This window comes from Peromyscus leucopus, chromosome 2 (assembly GCF_004664715.2).
Source record: "Peromyscus leucopus breed LL Stock chromosome 2, UCI_PerLeu_2.1, whole genome shotgun sequence".
NCBI lineage: Eukaryota > Metazoa > Chordata > Mammalia > Rodentia > Cricetidae > Peromyscus > Peromyscus leucopus.
In genome coordinates this window covers 11,904,060-11,920,426 of record NC_051064.1, presented here as the reverse complement: position 1 = coordinate 11,920,426, position 16,367 = coordinate 11,904,060, and the positions used below count along the sequence as shown (strand labels likewise).

At 37.6% G+C, this 16,367-nt stretch overlaps 1 protein-coding gene and 1 long non-coding RNA gene across 5 annotated transcripts in view; one reads left to right on the top strand and one right to left on the bottom strand.

The window, feature by feature from the left end:
• Positions 1–561: 561 nt before the first annotated feature.
• Rmdn1 (regulator of microtubule dynamics 1) overlaps positions 562–16,367 on the top strand; it is a 34,438-nt gene continuing 18,632 nt past the window's right edge. For 2 of the 4 annotated variants that reach the window (XR_005090792.1, XR_003736233.2), the window contains exons 1-3: positions 562–879; positions 6,627–6,744; positions 14,789–14,876. Coding sequence is in view for 2 of the 4 variants with exons in the window: in XM_028885169.2 (XP_028741002.1) it covers positions 688–879; positions 6,627–6,744; positions 14,789–14,876 (398 nt within the window). In the remaining 2 variants the exon portion in view is untranslated. The remainder of the gene's footprint in view (positions 880–6,626; positions 6,745–14,788; positions 14,877–16,367) is intronic. The other 2 variants (XM_028885169.2, XM_028885170.2) reach the window with 2 other exon arrangements.
• On the bottom strand, positions 8,710–10,246 carry LOC119087377. Its single transcript, XR_005090793.1, has 2 exons — positions 10,052–10,246; positions 8,710–8,970 (listed from the first exon to the last, which is right to left on the bottom strand). It is a non-coding gene; the product is annotated as an uncharacterized LOC119087377 (long non-coding RNA).

Here is a 16,367-nt window from a genome sequence, read left to right as displayed (position 1 = left end):
AGGCATGTGCTACTACTCTAGTCTTGTGCAGTGCTGGGAATTGAACCCAGGACCTAAGGCAAGCACTCTGAAAGTCTGGCTATGGTAGGATTCCTCCTTTTCCTAGTATTCTTGACTCAGACCTAGTGAGCCTTTCCTTTCCTTCTCTTCTCGGTCGGCTCCCCAACTTTAGCTTCGACCACCTCCAGACTTTGGATTTTTCCACTGTCCTCCTTATGTGGGACAATTTAATTCATTCAAACACTTATTTTCAAAAAGGACCATAAGTGCCAGCATTGACTTTACTTTTGGAGACTTTGGAGAATTATAGAAAAACTGCTTTCAATCACCTTTTCCTTCATGCATTCATTATTGGGTCCACTTCAGAACTTTCAGCTCTGCTCTGTTAATTTGCACTTTGGCCAAAGGTAGGGAAAGCTTTAGCAAAAGTTACAGCAGACCGCCGCCACTGGCCAGAGGAGGGCTCTCTCGCTCCCCGGAGCTTGCTGCGCGCATGCGTGACGTCCCCCGCGCCCCGCCTCCCCGACCCGTCGAGTTATTTCCGGTCTCTGGAACCCGAGGCCCGGAAGCGGGCGTGGCGGAGGTGCTGGCCAGGAAGCTGGAGAGCCGCGTTCCGGTCGTGCCTTTCGCCCCGCCCCGTCCGGTGGAGTCCTGTGGGCGCTGGGTCAGGCTGGCGAGCTGTCAGTCATGGCGCTGTCCTCGCGGCTGTGTCCCCTTCTCCGACTGCGGCGCGGAGCCGCGCAGAGCGTCTGTCAGCTGGCGAGGGCCTGGGGCAGCCGTGGGCACTGTGGCGCCCGGGCATTCCTGGGCTCCGAGGTAACCCGCCGTCCTGGTCCTGCCCTCTCCCTCGGCGGGGCGTCGGCGGTGTCCCATCTCCAGGTTTGCAGGTCCCGCACCCCGGCTAGACGTTCGTGGAGCCTCCGCATCGCAAGCCTCCTCCGGGACAGCTGGCCTTGGGGCAGAGGTGTTTGTCCTCCCTGCCCTTCCTGTCCGAAAATAGAACAGGAAGGTGCAAGAACTTTGACCTATGAGAAAGTCGCTTTCTGCCAGGCCACCGAGGGTTATGACACCCAGGTTATTACCTCAGACAGCCCAGCCTGATGGCTCAATGCTGTAGTCCAGCTACTAGGCAGGAGGGTCGCAAATTCAAGGTCAGCTTGGGATATGGAGCCGGTTCAAGGCTAGTCTGGGCAATTTAATGAGCCTTTGTCTCGAAGTAAATAAAATAGTTAAAAGGAAAGAAGCTCAGAGTTACAGCCCTTGCCTACCATCCGGGGGCAAAATTGCTTTTGATGTAACTCTGAAATTTTCAATAAATAAGAGAATTTATTTTTTAAAGTAATTATCCTGGAGTTTCTTGGTTTCTATACATGTGAATGCTGTCTGAATTCTTTTTTTTAATTGTCTCAGTTCTGAAACTTTTACTAGACTGATTATAACCCTATTTATTCTTGAAAAGGGATGGCATTGGTCTTGTTTTTTTTTTTTTTCTTCGAGACAGGGTTTCTCTGCGTAGTTTTGCGCCTTTCCTGGAGCTCACTTGGTAGCCCAAGCTCACTTGGTAGCCCAGGCTGGCCTCGAACTCACAGCGATACGCCTGGCTCTGCCTCCTGAGTGCTGGGATTAAAGGCATGCGCCACCTGGCTTAAAAGACGCTTTTAAAAGCCTGCTTAATACGAATATTTATTATCCGTGGTGTGTGTAGGTCAGGAATCTAGGTATGGCTTAATTGGGTGCCCAGCATACAATCTCTCATGAGGTTAAGTCAGGCTTTCAACTTTACAAGCTCAGGACTTTATTTTGTGGTTGTGTTTGTTGGCTTATTTTGACACGGCCTCCCTAATGCCTAAGGTTGACATTGAATTTAATGTGCAGCCCAAGTGGTTTTCTTGCTTTAGCCTTCTGAGTGCTGGTATTTCAGGTGTGAAGGTTAAACCAACAACTTACCTTGCTTATGTTTTTTCAAATTAATTGTAGAGGTGTTTTTCCTGCATGTATGTCTGTGCACCAAATGCATGCCTAGTGCAGGTGGAGGCCAGAAGAGGGCATCAGATCCCCTGATCCTCCAGGAACTGGAGTTTTTTATATGGTTGTTAGTCACGTCATGGGTGCTGGGAATTGAATCTGGGTCCTCAGGAAGAGCAGCCAGTTTTCTTAACCATGGGTTATCTCTCCAGCCTCTCTTTTGCTTTTTTGAAAGCTCAGTTTCTGAGGAAAGAAGGAGGAAGTTCTGCTTCCATGCTCTCAGATGGCAGTAGGGAGATATTTTCTCCTCAAGGCTGCTGTTGGCAGCAGACATTGCAGCTGACTTTCCCAGGGTGGGCAGGAGGTCAAAGAGGATAGCTGAGTGTCAACTTTGTGGTCTTCCAACCACTTAATCTTTGACAGTGAGGAAGTCAGTAAATCCACAGTACATGTAAAGGAAAATATCACACAAGGGATAAATTGCTTTCTTTTTTTGTGTGTGTATGTGAGGGGGTCTCACACAGGGTTTCTCTATGTATCCCTGACTGTCCTGGAACTCGCTCTGTAGACCAGGCTGGCCTCTAATTCACAGAGATTCACCTGCCTCTGTCTCCCAAGTTCTGGGATTAAAGGTATGCACCACCATGGTCTGTGATAAATTGCCTCTGACAACCAGATTCAGAAAAAACCTTATAGACTGTGCTGCTTGATCCTCTGACCCACTGTGGAAAGACAGGACTGAGTCCCCAGAATTATTCTCTGACCTCTACGTGTCATATGTTCTCACATCATACAATAATAAGTACAAAATTTAAAAACCTTATGAACTGTTGTATTTCTGATTTTAGTCTAAAGAGTATTGGAAATCAAATAACAGCCTAATGGATAGTGGTGTAATTAGTGAGCTATGACTGCCAAAAGAAATTTGAGGGTAAAGGGGAAGTGACTTATATTTTGGACTGTGTGAAGAGGGCCAAGTTGACATATGGGTAGGCAAACAGCTCAGTAGGTCTGCCAGTTACCTTTTGAACTTTTAGTATGTAATTATTTCTTTGTTTGTTTTGTTTTGTTTTTGAGACAGGGTCTCTTTGTAGCCCTGGCTGGCCTGGAACTCACAGAGATCTACATGCCTCTGCCTTCTGAGTGCCAGGATTAAATGCAAGTGTCACCACAACAGGCCCACATATAATTGTACTTTTTTAGCCATGGTAAAACATTCAAAGTATTTAATATGACACCAAGAAAGAGGCCTTGTATTCATCACAGGGGAATTCTAATACTTAAGAGGAAGATATTCTGGTGAAAATTACAAAGAAAGGAGGGAGAATTTTAACATATTCCTTTCCATCTAATGATTTAAAAAAAATTCTGGCTTTCAAGTTGGTAAAATTAATGTAGAAGAAAAAATATGTCAGAGAGCATTCTTTTATATAAGAAATGTTTTTAAAAATTGTAACTACATTTTACTTTCCATATATGTGTTCAGATGCATACTAGTTCGAGGCCAGCCTGGTCTACAGAGCAAGATCCAGGAAAGGCACAAAGCTACACAGAGAAACCCTGTCTCGAAAAACAAAAAAATTAATAATTCATTCAGAACATGAAATACTACTATTTTGCTGTTGATTCGTTTTTAAATCACAGGTGCTAATATCTTGAATATTCATTTTAACAAAACATTCAACAAATTAGAATGTGGTGTATTTTCCCTTTTCTAGTCTAAGATTATATCAGAAGTTTAGATGTGAATTAAATATGGATTGTGAGAAAATCTAGATGAGTCAGTGGTTTTTTGTTTATTTTTAAAAACTGGACAAGTAGGCTGGAGAGATAGCTCAGTGGCAGTTGTTAAGAACACGTTATGTTCTTTTTTAGAACCCCATTTGTGTTCCCAGCACCTACAAGGTAGCTTACAACCTTTGGTAACTCCAGTTCCAGAGTATCTGACACCCTCTTCTGACCTCTGCAAGACCCAGGCATGCACATAGAACATATATGTACTTTCAGGCAAAGCACTCATGCACATAAAATAGATGGATCTAAAAATAAAAATAAAACCAAAACAAACAAAGAAGGAAGTAACTAGGAGAATACAGCTCCCATTTCTTTAATAGGGGAACTGAGAATAGAGAGTTTGGTGGGAAGAACCCTGTCTTGAAATTCATAATAGACTTCACATAGAGACAGATGTTGAGTGACTCTCCAGTTTAGAAGAGACATCCAGGCTAGGGATAGAATGGGTCAAATCTGGCATTTAAAACTGTGAGAGGAAATAAGATCACAAATACAAAACAGGTTTAGGATTAAGCCTGGACACATACAACATGTAAGGAGACATTAGAAATGAATTAATAAAAGAGAAGGAACAGTCATGAGACAGGAAGAAATCCAAGGGAATAATATTTCAAAAACAATCTGAACTATTTTTTTAAAGATTTATTTATTTATTTATTATGTATACAGTGTTCTGCTTCTGCTTGCATATATCCCTTCAGGCCAGAAGAGGGTGCCAGATCTCATTACAGATGGTTGTGAGCCACCATGTGGTTGCTGGGAATTGAACTCAGGACCTCTGGAAGAACAGCCAGTGCTCTTAACCGCTGAGCCATCTCTCCAGCCCCTGAACTATTTTAACAGTAACAAAACACATGCTGGGAAAAAAAAACGGATAATTTTGAGTTGATAAGTACTTTTATCATCTTGATTGTGGTGGTGAAAATGGATTTCCCCAGTTTACACAAGATAAAATTGTACCCTCAAGTATGTAGTTTATTATATGCAAATATTCCAATAGAGATGGTTTTAAAATTTAGTGTCAGCCCATGATTTGTCTATTTTTATTCTTATAATGTCTTTTTCTAAGAGAAAATAATTAGCTGTCAAATGCTGTTGATATGCCAAAGTACAATGAGAATTCAGAATTGACCACAGGAAATATAGAGTGAGCATTCTTAATTTGAAAACTGAACTCCCAAAATGCCTTAAAATTCAAGGCATTTGAGTGCCATAGAATTGGAAATTCCACTCTGACTTCTTGTAACAGGACAAAGTTAAAACACAGGCACACTAATAATATTACACAAAATTATATGCAGGCTCTGTGTATAAAGATTATAAAAACCATAAATTAATTTCATGGGTATACTAGGGACCTATCCACATGATCTCTCATCATGTTTCTATAAATATTCCAAAATCTGAGAAACAAAATAATAAGTAGCTGCTATTAACTAGAATAGCATTCATAGAGTGGTTTGGTTAAAAGTGAATTTGTAATTTGGTCATGTCTGTCCTTTTGAGCTATGAAGGCAGGGGGATCAGAAGTTCAAGGTTATCCTCAGCTACTTAATGAGTTCGGGGTCAGCCTGGGCTACCAGAAACACTGTCTTTAAAAAAAAAATTATAATCTGTGTGGGTTCAAGAGAAAATGGGAACTAGAACATGGAAACAAGTAAACAGAATGAAGAACTTCTTGAAAGAGTTGGGAATGGAGAAGAAATGAGATTTAAAATCAAGGGGAAGTGTGGTTTTTGTTTTTTTTTCAGTACTGAGATTAAACATAGATCTCACAAGTACTTTACCACTGAGTCACATATCTGGTCCAAGGTTGTTTTTAGAAGGAAAATAAATTAGCTGTAACCTTGTAATCCCATCTCTGAAGGCAGAGACAGGAGAACCAAGAAGATAGTCAAGTCCAGCTTGGCCTATAAAATGGGACCCAGTCTCCAAAAGATTGAAAAAAAAATTACAGGCTGCTTTTTAATAAAGAGAGCAGTTTGTTTGTATGCTGTCAAATGATTTGACAAAAAGGAAAAAATGATACTGTGTCAAATAGAAGAGTGATGGAAAAGGGGAAGAGCTGTAGGAGTGACATATAGTCCTTGTAATTCGTCAAAATAATCTGGTTATAAATCAGTTCCAAATCTGCTTGTATATTTTGTTGTTTGAGGCTGGGCCTCAGGTCTATCCTAGTTGGCCTTGAACTGAAACTCAGCCCCTCTTTTGCTGAGACTGGCCTTGAATATCTTTCTGGTCTGTCTGCCTCTAACTCCTGAGTAATGGGATTATAGGGTTGAGTACCATACACATCTTAAATATGATTATTCATCATCTATTTAAAAACTATGGGGTCTTCAGTATCCTATCTGAGAGCTGTATATATTTTTATGTGTAGTAATTATAGTTTTCAGCTTGTCTGTATTTGTTATGTGTTGGTTTAGAAGATCATTGAATTGATAAATTTATTAATATTATTCCATACAATTTATAGTATCTATGTCTTTGTAAAAGATTTCCATAATAATGTGAGTCACTTTTGCTATATTAATTAATTAATCGATTGATTGATTCATTCATTCATAAATTTTGAGGTTCTGGGTTTTGAAACAAGTGTCTTGTTCATGATGCTCTACCTGAGTTACATTCTTAGTCTACAAATGACCTTTAGACAAACTGCTACCTCCATTACTAAGATATACTGTATGTAAGGTTTGAAATAGTTTTACTAAGGAACTGGTTTTTTTGCTTTTTTTTTTTTTTTTTAGCTTCTATCATTCTATAATTACTTGCTTTGGAGGTAGGAGAAAATGGATATGTTTTTGCTTGGGGTTGAAAATTATGATTTCTGAGTTTCATAATTTTAATATATAATTTTTCTCTAGGTGATAGGAAACACAGTACCTTTCAAGAGAGGCCTTTTGTTCTCAGCCTTGTCTTATTTGGGTTTTGAAACCTACCAAGTCATTTCTCAGGCTGCCGTGGTTCATGCCACAGCCAAAGGTAAGCATAAGCTAAAGATCTTAAAGGGTTTTTTTTGTGGGTGGGTGAATATGTAAGCCAGCCCCTTAATTTTGAGATTTTGTCATTAACTTATTTTTGAATACATAATGAAATTTATAGTTTTATGTGTTCTTCTCTATCAGTCAGTTTGTGTGTGTGTGTATTGTATTATTTATTTAATGTGTGTGCTTGTGGGGTGCCACAGCATGGTAGCAAACATCAGTGGACAACCTCTGGGAATTCTTTCACTCTACTATATGGGGCCAGGAGATCCATCTTAACTTGTCAGTCTTCATGGGAAGTCCTTTTGTCCACTGAGCCCTCTTTATAGACTCTTGAGCTAAGAATTTTTTTTTTTAATATCTTGAAACATTTGAAGATGCATTGTGTGTATAGAATGAAACAGGACAGCAAAAGACAATGAATGACCTACAAACTATAAACTCTAGATGTATATATAGCAGAAGTTTATCAACTTTTGCTTTATAATGACAAAATGATTCTTTTATTTCTCTAGTGCCAAAGTGTTATACTTGATATAATAAAGCAGGTATCCTCTAGTTTAGAATTTGGAGAAATATTTTATTTACAAATAGAATGCAGCTTGGTATCAATGATTGGGTAACTGGTTAAAAAGTGGGAAAATTCCATTTCATTTCTTCTTTGACATAACATAAATGAATAAACACTTTAAGGCTTGCCCATTAAAAAAAATGTATCTCATTAAGTCAGTTTATATAGCAAGGGGCACACTTTCTTTATATAAAAGGAATACCACTTCAGTTTATGGATTGATCCTTTTGTAGCTCTAAAGGAGAATGTGATCAAGGAAGGGAAGTACTGAATACTGAACTGATATTCTTTTAAAGTTCTGATACATGAACTTGAGGTTGTTATTATAAACTAGTTGGTAGGGCTTAGTGTGATGGTGCATGCAGATCTCTGTGAGTTCCAGGCCAACCTGGTCTATATAGCAAGTTCCAGGACAGCCAGAGCTAAATAGTGAGATTCTGTCTTAAAAACAAACAACAAAAAACAGAAAAACAAACAGAAAACTCTAGCTGCCTATTTCATTTATATGGAACTATCTTGTCTTTAAGAAAATGGTACCCAGCTGGGCAGTGGTGGTGCATGCTTTTAATCCCAGCACTCGGGAGGCAGAGGCAGGCAGATCTCTGCGAACTCTGTGAGTTCGAGGTCACCCTGGTCTACAGAGTGAATTCCAGGACATCTAGGGCTGTTGCACAGAGAAACCCTGTCTCAAAAGACCAAAAAGAAAGAAAAGAAAGAAAGAAAATGGTACCCAGGAAACAGAGGCAGGTGGATCTTTGTGAGTTCAAGGCCACCCTGGTCTACCTAATGACTTCCAGATCAACCATGGTCACACAGTGAGACCTAGTCTAGGGGGAAAAAGTCTCTATCTGTTACATTAAAAATACGTTTTCAGGAGATAGGCCTTCTTGAGGCCCATGAGCTTTGTGTATGTGTAATAGAAGGGGTGACGGTATGGGAGGATATGTCTTCTGAGGGGCAATCAGGAGCTGGGATGTGGGACTCCTATATATAAATTACTAGTATTGCCACTGGATGGGATTGATTAATTCGTGCATTTTTTTCCCCTTACAGCACATACATATTTTGGTGAACTGCTAATTCAGATTTTTGCTTCTTGTTTGATTCTGTCCATGTTTTTTGCATTTTGTTTGTTTTGAGACAGGATCTCACCATGTAGCTCTGGATGGCCTAGAACTCTATATGTAGAAGAGCCTGCCCATGAAAAGCTAATTCAGATTTAAAAACAAACAAACAAAACCATTAAATCACCAGGGCATGATGCTGCCCACCTTTAGTTCCAGCACTTAGGACGTGGAGGCAGGCAGATCTCTTTTAGTTCCAAGACTAGCCAAGTTACTAGTTAAGACCCTGCCTCAAAAATATAAAATTAAACCAAAACAAAACAGTAGATCAAGTAATAAAGTATTTATAAGGATAGGGAAATTTGGGGCAACATGGCAGTGGTGCTTAGTCTATTAATGAATATGAATTAACAAAATGCATTGCTTATAAGCTCCTGTGGAATATTTTTAAAATAATGCATACTTAGACATAAGTTTGGTGCCTGTCTTTCCAGCATCCTAGAGACTGACACAACATTCTGGACCTCATAGGATTGATTTCTTTTTTCTTTTTTGGTTTAAGACCAACTTGGGCTTCTTAGAAAGTCACCTAGAAAATAAAACCAAGAGAAATAAAAAGGAACCTCTACTTGATAATAAAGAAAGTTTAAATTTTTTCCTAATAATCAGTACAAGGCCATGGCAGATTAATTATTTGCCCTTGGTCCTGAGTTCAATCCCCAGTACTACTAATAACATTACTATCATTTTTTTTTTCACATTTTTCAGCTCTAATGTAACCGGTAGGAATCAACAATAAAAAGCTGGCCAAAGAAATCCAGTATGTGATAACTTAATTTCTAAATAATTCATAAAGAAGGATAAAATATGGACTTACACTAAGTTAAAGTGGAAATTGGAAGAAAATTAATTGCCTTAGCTGCATTTGTTAAAATAAAACAATGGAGAAATAAAGCATCCAACTTCATATACTAGGAGGAGACTATCAGAATACTCAAATTAAGTAAAAGGAAGGAAATACCAACAACAACAACAAAAAAAACCCAGAAATTGGTGGTCTGGAGAAGTTGGGATGACCATTTTTAATGGCTTAATAAAATATGGACCACTCAGCTAGTAAACATGGAATAAATTTACCCAGGTAGTAAATCTTGGAAGTAATGGTACTATGAACCAAGAGCGAAAATATTTTTATTTTATTTATTTATTTTTTTTTTGTGGGAAATTCAAGCAAGCACAGACTGTATAAGAGTAAAAAGGTTGCCTTAAGGACAAAACAGTAGTCCCCACACTTGAGAGGCTGAGTTGGGAGGATCTAGTATTTGAGGCCAGCCTGGGTTACACAGAGACTTTGTCTGAAAATTCAAACAAAAGAATTGGGTGTGTAGCACAGTGGTATTGTGCTTGCCTACCACTGCAAGGCCTTGGGTTGATCCCCAGTACTGTTAGAACAAACAAAAACGGCAAAGTAAGACACACACACACACACACACACACACACACACACACACAAAATAGAAAGCAATAAAACAAGCACCAGGAAACTGAAGTTCAGAGGTATATTCCATAGGACAGTGATTAACTTCACACATTGTATCTTTTATATTTTGAGATGGAGCTTTACGATGTAGCTCTGGCTGGACTGGAACTGAGTATGACACCAGGCTTACCTCAAACTCACAGTGGTCCAACTGCCTCTACCTCCCAAGTTGTGATTAAAGGCAGTCCTCGAGCCCAACTTCAAACACTGTTAGATACAATATACAGGTGAAAAAATTAAAGGTGACTGTTTCAGTCAGTGTTCTGTTGTCATGAAGAGACACCATGACCACAGCAACTCTTATAAAAGAAAGCATTTAATTGGATCTTGCTTACAGTCTCAGGTTTAGCCCATTATCATCATGGCAGGGAGCATGGCAGCAGGCAGACTTGGTGCTGGAGAGGTAGCTTGAGAGTTCTACATTTGGGTCCACAGGGAGCAGGAAGAGAGAGGCACTAGGGCCTGGCTTGGGTTTTTGAACCCTCAACCCCCCCACCCTCACCCCACCCCCATGACACTTCCTCCAGAAAGGCCACACCTTCTAATCCTTTTAAATAGTGCCACTCTCTATTGACTAAGAATTCAAATATATGGGCCTATAGGGACCATTCTTATTCAGATCACCACAGATGACTAAAGAAAGAACAGATATAGAATATATTCCAAGCCAGTAGAGAGGAAAGAAAACGAAACTCTCTTCAGTACACCCTTGGGTAGGAAATAACAAAGGAAAGAAACAAAGGTGTTAGTGTTGCTGTCTCCAAGCTGGCTTCCCTTTACGCCTCCTTCCTGAGATGCTGCCACTGTGTAGTCTTCCTTAATGAGCTGGCCGAACTTCCTGGCTAGTGTCAGTCCTATGGCATATTGGCACAAGTGATAATGTGTCACTTCATACCTACTATGGATTGTTTTCTGGGCCTCATAATACCCATCTTTTCTTCTGTTTAATCAAAGTACTTGGCTCTTTGCATGCTAGGCACACTCAACTGTTATGCCCATATCACAGGGACCCCCCAAAAGACCACGACAGAGACCAAATCCCATATGTAAAAGCAAAGAGCCTTTATTTCAAGCTCAGAGCTTGGTCTCTCTGTCCGATGCAGTGGTGAGAGCAGAGAGTCCGAGCCTGGGCAAGGTGAGGTTTTTATCATAGCAGAGGTTGGAGTGAGGGGATTTCCGGGGTTCAGGACTTTGATTGGCTGACATTTGTCTAAGTGTATAGGGAATGTTTGGAATATCAGGTATTTCCCCTTAGACCCTGGGTTGGGGTCAGCTTATGGTTTTCCTGGATCTGTGTGTTGCCTGCCAGTAAGCCTGTCATAGAAGCTTGCCTGGGCCTCTAAGCCTGTCATGGCAGCTGTTTGGTCAAGCTGCTTTGGGCCCTCCACACAACCACTGTGGATTTTTTTAGTTTTTTAAATGGTAATATCTGTGTTCACCACAAGGTGGTAGCAAATACCCAGTGTGACAGGAAGTGAAGACACACAGAGTGAAGAACTTCAAAAATCCTTTCTTTAAAATGGATACATTTAAACTCTGTGGGATAGATTAATATATTCACAGTACTCTCCTGCAGGTGAAAGCTTACTTGTAAACTACTTAGAAGTTGAGTTAGTCACAGGTGAGCAACCTAAAGATTCTTCATGTATCACTTCATTTCCCTTCTTTTCATACTTTTGAAACATCCCTCAAAGATGAAGAAACCTACAGATGTTCAGTACTACTTAAGTAATATTACCTGTTTTTTGGTTTTTCAAGACAGGGTTTCTCTGTGTAGTTTTGGTGTCTGACCTGGATCTTGCTCTTTAGACCAGGCTGGCCTCGAACTCACAGAGATCTGCCTGGCTCTGCCTCCCAAGTGCTGGGATTAAAGGCATGAGCCACTGCTTTTTCTGTTATTTTTAATAGCATTGTTTTCTGTACTTGTGAGACACACAGAATTACTGGTATGAAAGATTTGCCACAGATCTGGATGATGATGTTGTATTGATCCTTGACTGTCAGTATGCATATTTTCCATGTATTAAGTCCTACATAAAGAAAACATAGAAGTATGAAAATTTTGGTTGCCTAAGAAAACTTATATTTTTGGTTGTGAGCCTAACTAACTTCTGAACTTTCTCTCCAGCCCCCCTGAGCAAAACTTAAGGAGTATTTTATCTTTGTCTTGATGACTCTGATATGACTGCAGTTCATTTAACAAACAAAAAACTAGAAAGTCAAAGTTTCCTAGCACATATATATGCCAGGTTTCACACCATTGGCATTTCTTTCTTTGAAAAGTTTTTGTAGAACTGTTATGAACTTGTGTGTATTCATTTCAGGTCAAGTTTAAGATTTCATTGTATAGTTGTGTTTCTTACCTCATCTTGGGATATCTATATTGTCATAATTTAGGTTGAAAGTAATTTACTCTAGATGTTTACATTGTTTTCTAGAATGTGGTTTCTATGTCAGCAGCATTGTTTATTTTTAAATATTTCAGGACACTGCAGAATATTAATTAAATCAGAGAACAACCAATTTTCAGATACGTGCATGGAGTGGTCTGCATGCTCCTACCAGAGTACCTATGTGACCCCATAGTACTATAACTATTTTTTTTCTTATATGTCATATAATGTGTGGTGTTCAGAATTCCTTCTTAGAATAAGAAGAGATTACACATATTTTTAAACTCTGTATATTATAATGTATTACAATATAAAATTTAATAAAGAAATTGGAGTTAAGTGGCTTGAGAAATTATTAGAATATACACAAAAAAATTATTCACTGCACTAATGTAATTTTTAAATTACTGGCAGGATGAGATATAGAATTCCTGTTAAGAGCATTAACTAGTTTTCAGGAGTTGTAGAGTAATAAATAAAATTAACTGCTGTTTATATATTTTCATGTAACTATTGAAATTACCAAGTAATATGCTTTAATATTGTATTAGTATTTTTGTCACTATTCTGGCAAATTTGGTAACTTACAACAGTACAGACTTATTAACTTGTTCATTTGGTACTTGTCTAATCCCAGAACATGGAAAGTAATTTCCCTGTTACCCTGTAATATATATTGAGAGTTAAAAAAATACGTAAATGGACTAGAAAGATAGCTAAGTGATTAAGGCCACCTACTGCTCTTGCAGAGGACTCAGGTTTGATTTATAGCACCCACATCATGGCTAGTAACTGTCTGTAACTCTAGTTCTAGGGGATCCAATTGTCTCTTCTGGCTTCTACAGGTATTGCATACACATGGTACAAAGACATACATGCAGGCAAGACACCAATACACATAAAAATAAAAATTAATAAACCTCAAAAAATATGTTAAAATAAAATTACTTAATTGTAAGAATGGTGAAATTGCTACTTATCCTAAAACTTGTATTTAAAATCAGACTTGACAAATTAACTATTCATATATAAATAATAAAATGGAATACAATTGAAGCAAACATCATAAATTAACCAGCCAAATGAATATATTAGAATTCACCCTAACTAATCAGATGGAAGTTCAATTAGTAAGAAAAAAATCTTTAATAAATTTTAGTGTTTCTTTACTGTTGTCATCCAATTTATAAGTAATATTAACTTACAGTATGGTTATGCCATGAATTTCATGGTTTTGGTTGGTCTAATAGATTTTAATTTTTTTAACTTAAACTTTTAACCTCAAAAGACTATGACTACAATATATCAAATGGGGCTGAAAGTGTTAAACACTGCTGCTCTTCCAGAGGACTTGAGTTCCATTCCAGTACTCACATGGCAGCTCATAACCATTTTAACTCCAGTTCCAAGGGATCAACACCCTCTTCTGGTCTTCTCAGTCACCAGGTACACACATGATGCACAGACATACGTGCTGGCAAAACATTCATATACATAAAAGAAAAAGAATTTAAAATAAAAATCAAGATAAATAATAAATTGAATATAAGCTTATAGGAGGAGTAGATAATATGGTACTCTTATAGAAGGCAAAATTTAAATTCATGTGTACCTTAGTAATAAATGGAACTTCCAGGAATTCAAACTTACTGTGTTTTCAGTAAACAATCAAATTTTGGGGGCATTAGATTGTGATTAATATTTTTATGATCAATATGTATTTTATAATCATGTGTAATAGTTTTAAGACTTGCATGGAATACAGTGCCAATAAATTAAGTTACAGATTCTCTGTGTGGTTAGCTTTGTCTAAGTTCGTGACAGGTTTGACTTTTTTATAACACAGTGTATGTATAAGTTAGAGAATAAGAAAATATAGTAAAATAGTGTGTTTGTAGTTCTTCAGGTAGATACACTATATCATTTTCTTTAAAAATTTATTATTTGTGTGTATGTGTGTGAGAGAGAGAGACAGAGGAGAGAGAAAGACGGAGGGGGGCGGAATTAGTATGAATGAACATTTGTTTACCCAAGAAGGACAGAAGAGGGTGTCTGATACTCTACAGCTACAGCTATAGGTGGTTTGTGAGCCACCAGACATGTCTGCTAGGAACTGAACTCTAGCCTTAGCCACTGAACCATCTCTTTAGTCCCTATATCATCCTTTCCTACAGTACATGGCACTTAATTAACAGCAGCAGCAAAAAGATTGTAGTGTCTGTGCCATAAATTCCTCATAAGGAATCATTCTCTTTCATTTTTTAAAACTGTATTCATCAAATTTAGTATCCCATGTTCTCTGAGTTGTATGCTCTCCAGTTTCAGTAGATCACTTACTATAATCACTTCAGGCTTACTGCTACAGTACTTTTATCTGGGTTGTTCAGAATTTCTGATTTAAAGGTAGTTTCTGTGTCAGGTTTTGTTAGCATATATAACAGTGGCAATCTTTTTTCATTTTATGATTTTGGAAGTTGAGGAAATACTTGAGCAAGCAGACTACCTATATGAAAGTGGAGAAACAGAGAAACTTTATCAGTTGCTCACACAGTACAAAGAAAGGTAAGCAATGTATGATTTATCTGGGTTTGAAGTTAACTAAAAAAGTTTTTTTTAGCAATGAAATGGTTCTTGGTATTAAAATTTTTGTATAACTTTTTTTACTCAAAGTAGTATTTCTTAGAGTTCAGTTTATAGTAAATCATTATTTAAAGTAAATGATTGAAAAGTGCTATTTGAATCCCACTGATTTGTAAAGACTATTCTTATTTTACTGGAATGTTGAAATATTTTTCTATTTTGCATTGATTTATAAAAGTATCACTAAATATATGCATTTTCTCATCACCCATATTTCTTGTTTTTTAAAAAAGTAATTCCTAATTGGAATAAGATTTAAGTGACTTTACTGGAGTTTTGGACAGTTCTGTGGCACTACTAGATGGCAGCTGTGTTTAGAGTTTTCAAAGAAACACCAAACACTTCCATTTTCTGTTTTTAGTTCTAGATTACGTGCTTACTGTAGAATATCAGTGGGCACTCTTTCAGAGGGTAGGGGTGGAAACCTCAACCCTATGAGTTAAATATGGCTAGATGACATTTCCAGGTATTTACTTCTGGAAATATTGAGTTGCTTTTCATCTACTTTTATTAGTAATTTCACTCCGCCCCATTCCTGTCAACTTCAGTTGATAAGTATCTATAGAATCAGTCTTTACTTCTTCAGTGTTTTTTTGTGAGTTGGCTGTTTTAGCATTTTACATTGCTTATTTGAAAAGTAAGCTATGAGGTGTAATTATTCCATATAACTGAATAATAAACATACTTTTTTGATACCTTTAGCTTCAACATTTAAGTGAATGTTATTTTTCATCAACAAAGAAAAAAAATACAAATTAGGCTTTAAACACACACATTTAATAAAAAGTAATTCAAGGTTAAAACATTTTTTATCCACTGTGATTTTTTTAATTTATTAGCCATTTTTTGTTTCATATGATTGTATTTAAATAATAGTTCTTAAGGAGTCTAGTGCCCTTACTTGAAATATGTCATACAACATCATGGCACTGAAACTTAGGATTTAGTTCGAGATTGCATTTGTTCAATCATTCATTCATGTACAAATAAGTAACTATCACACATCTCTTTTTGCCAAATGTATTTGGGGAAAAGGATTTGGAAGTTCCATTTTTATAAAGTATGATCCTGTTCATAAAGCTAATGTATTTTATGGTACTATCTGAGCCAGTTAGGAGTTGTGTGAAGTACAGTGTTAGTAAATCAAGCCTTATGATATATGTTGAGCTTGAAGACAAGTGTTCAGAGAACTGAAATACAAAAATATTTTTTAAAGACGTCACTGTTTTAGATTGTGTGTGTGTGTGTGTGTTTGCAAATAATTTGGAAAATTTCAATAGATTTTAGCAAATAAAGGCTTTTATAAAAGAAAATAACAGTATTAAAAATGCCTCTTCTATGATACCTGATACATCCTAACTCAGCTGAAAGAACTTTCATTAGTGATGCGACATTTAACAGTTTTTCAGTGTG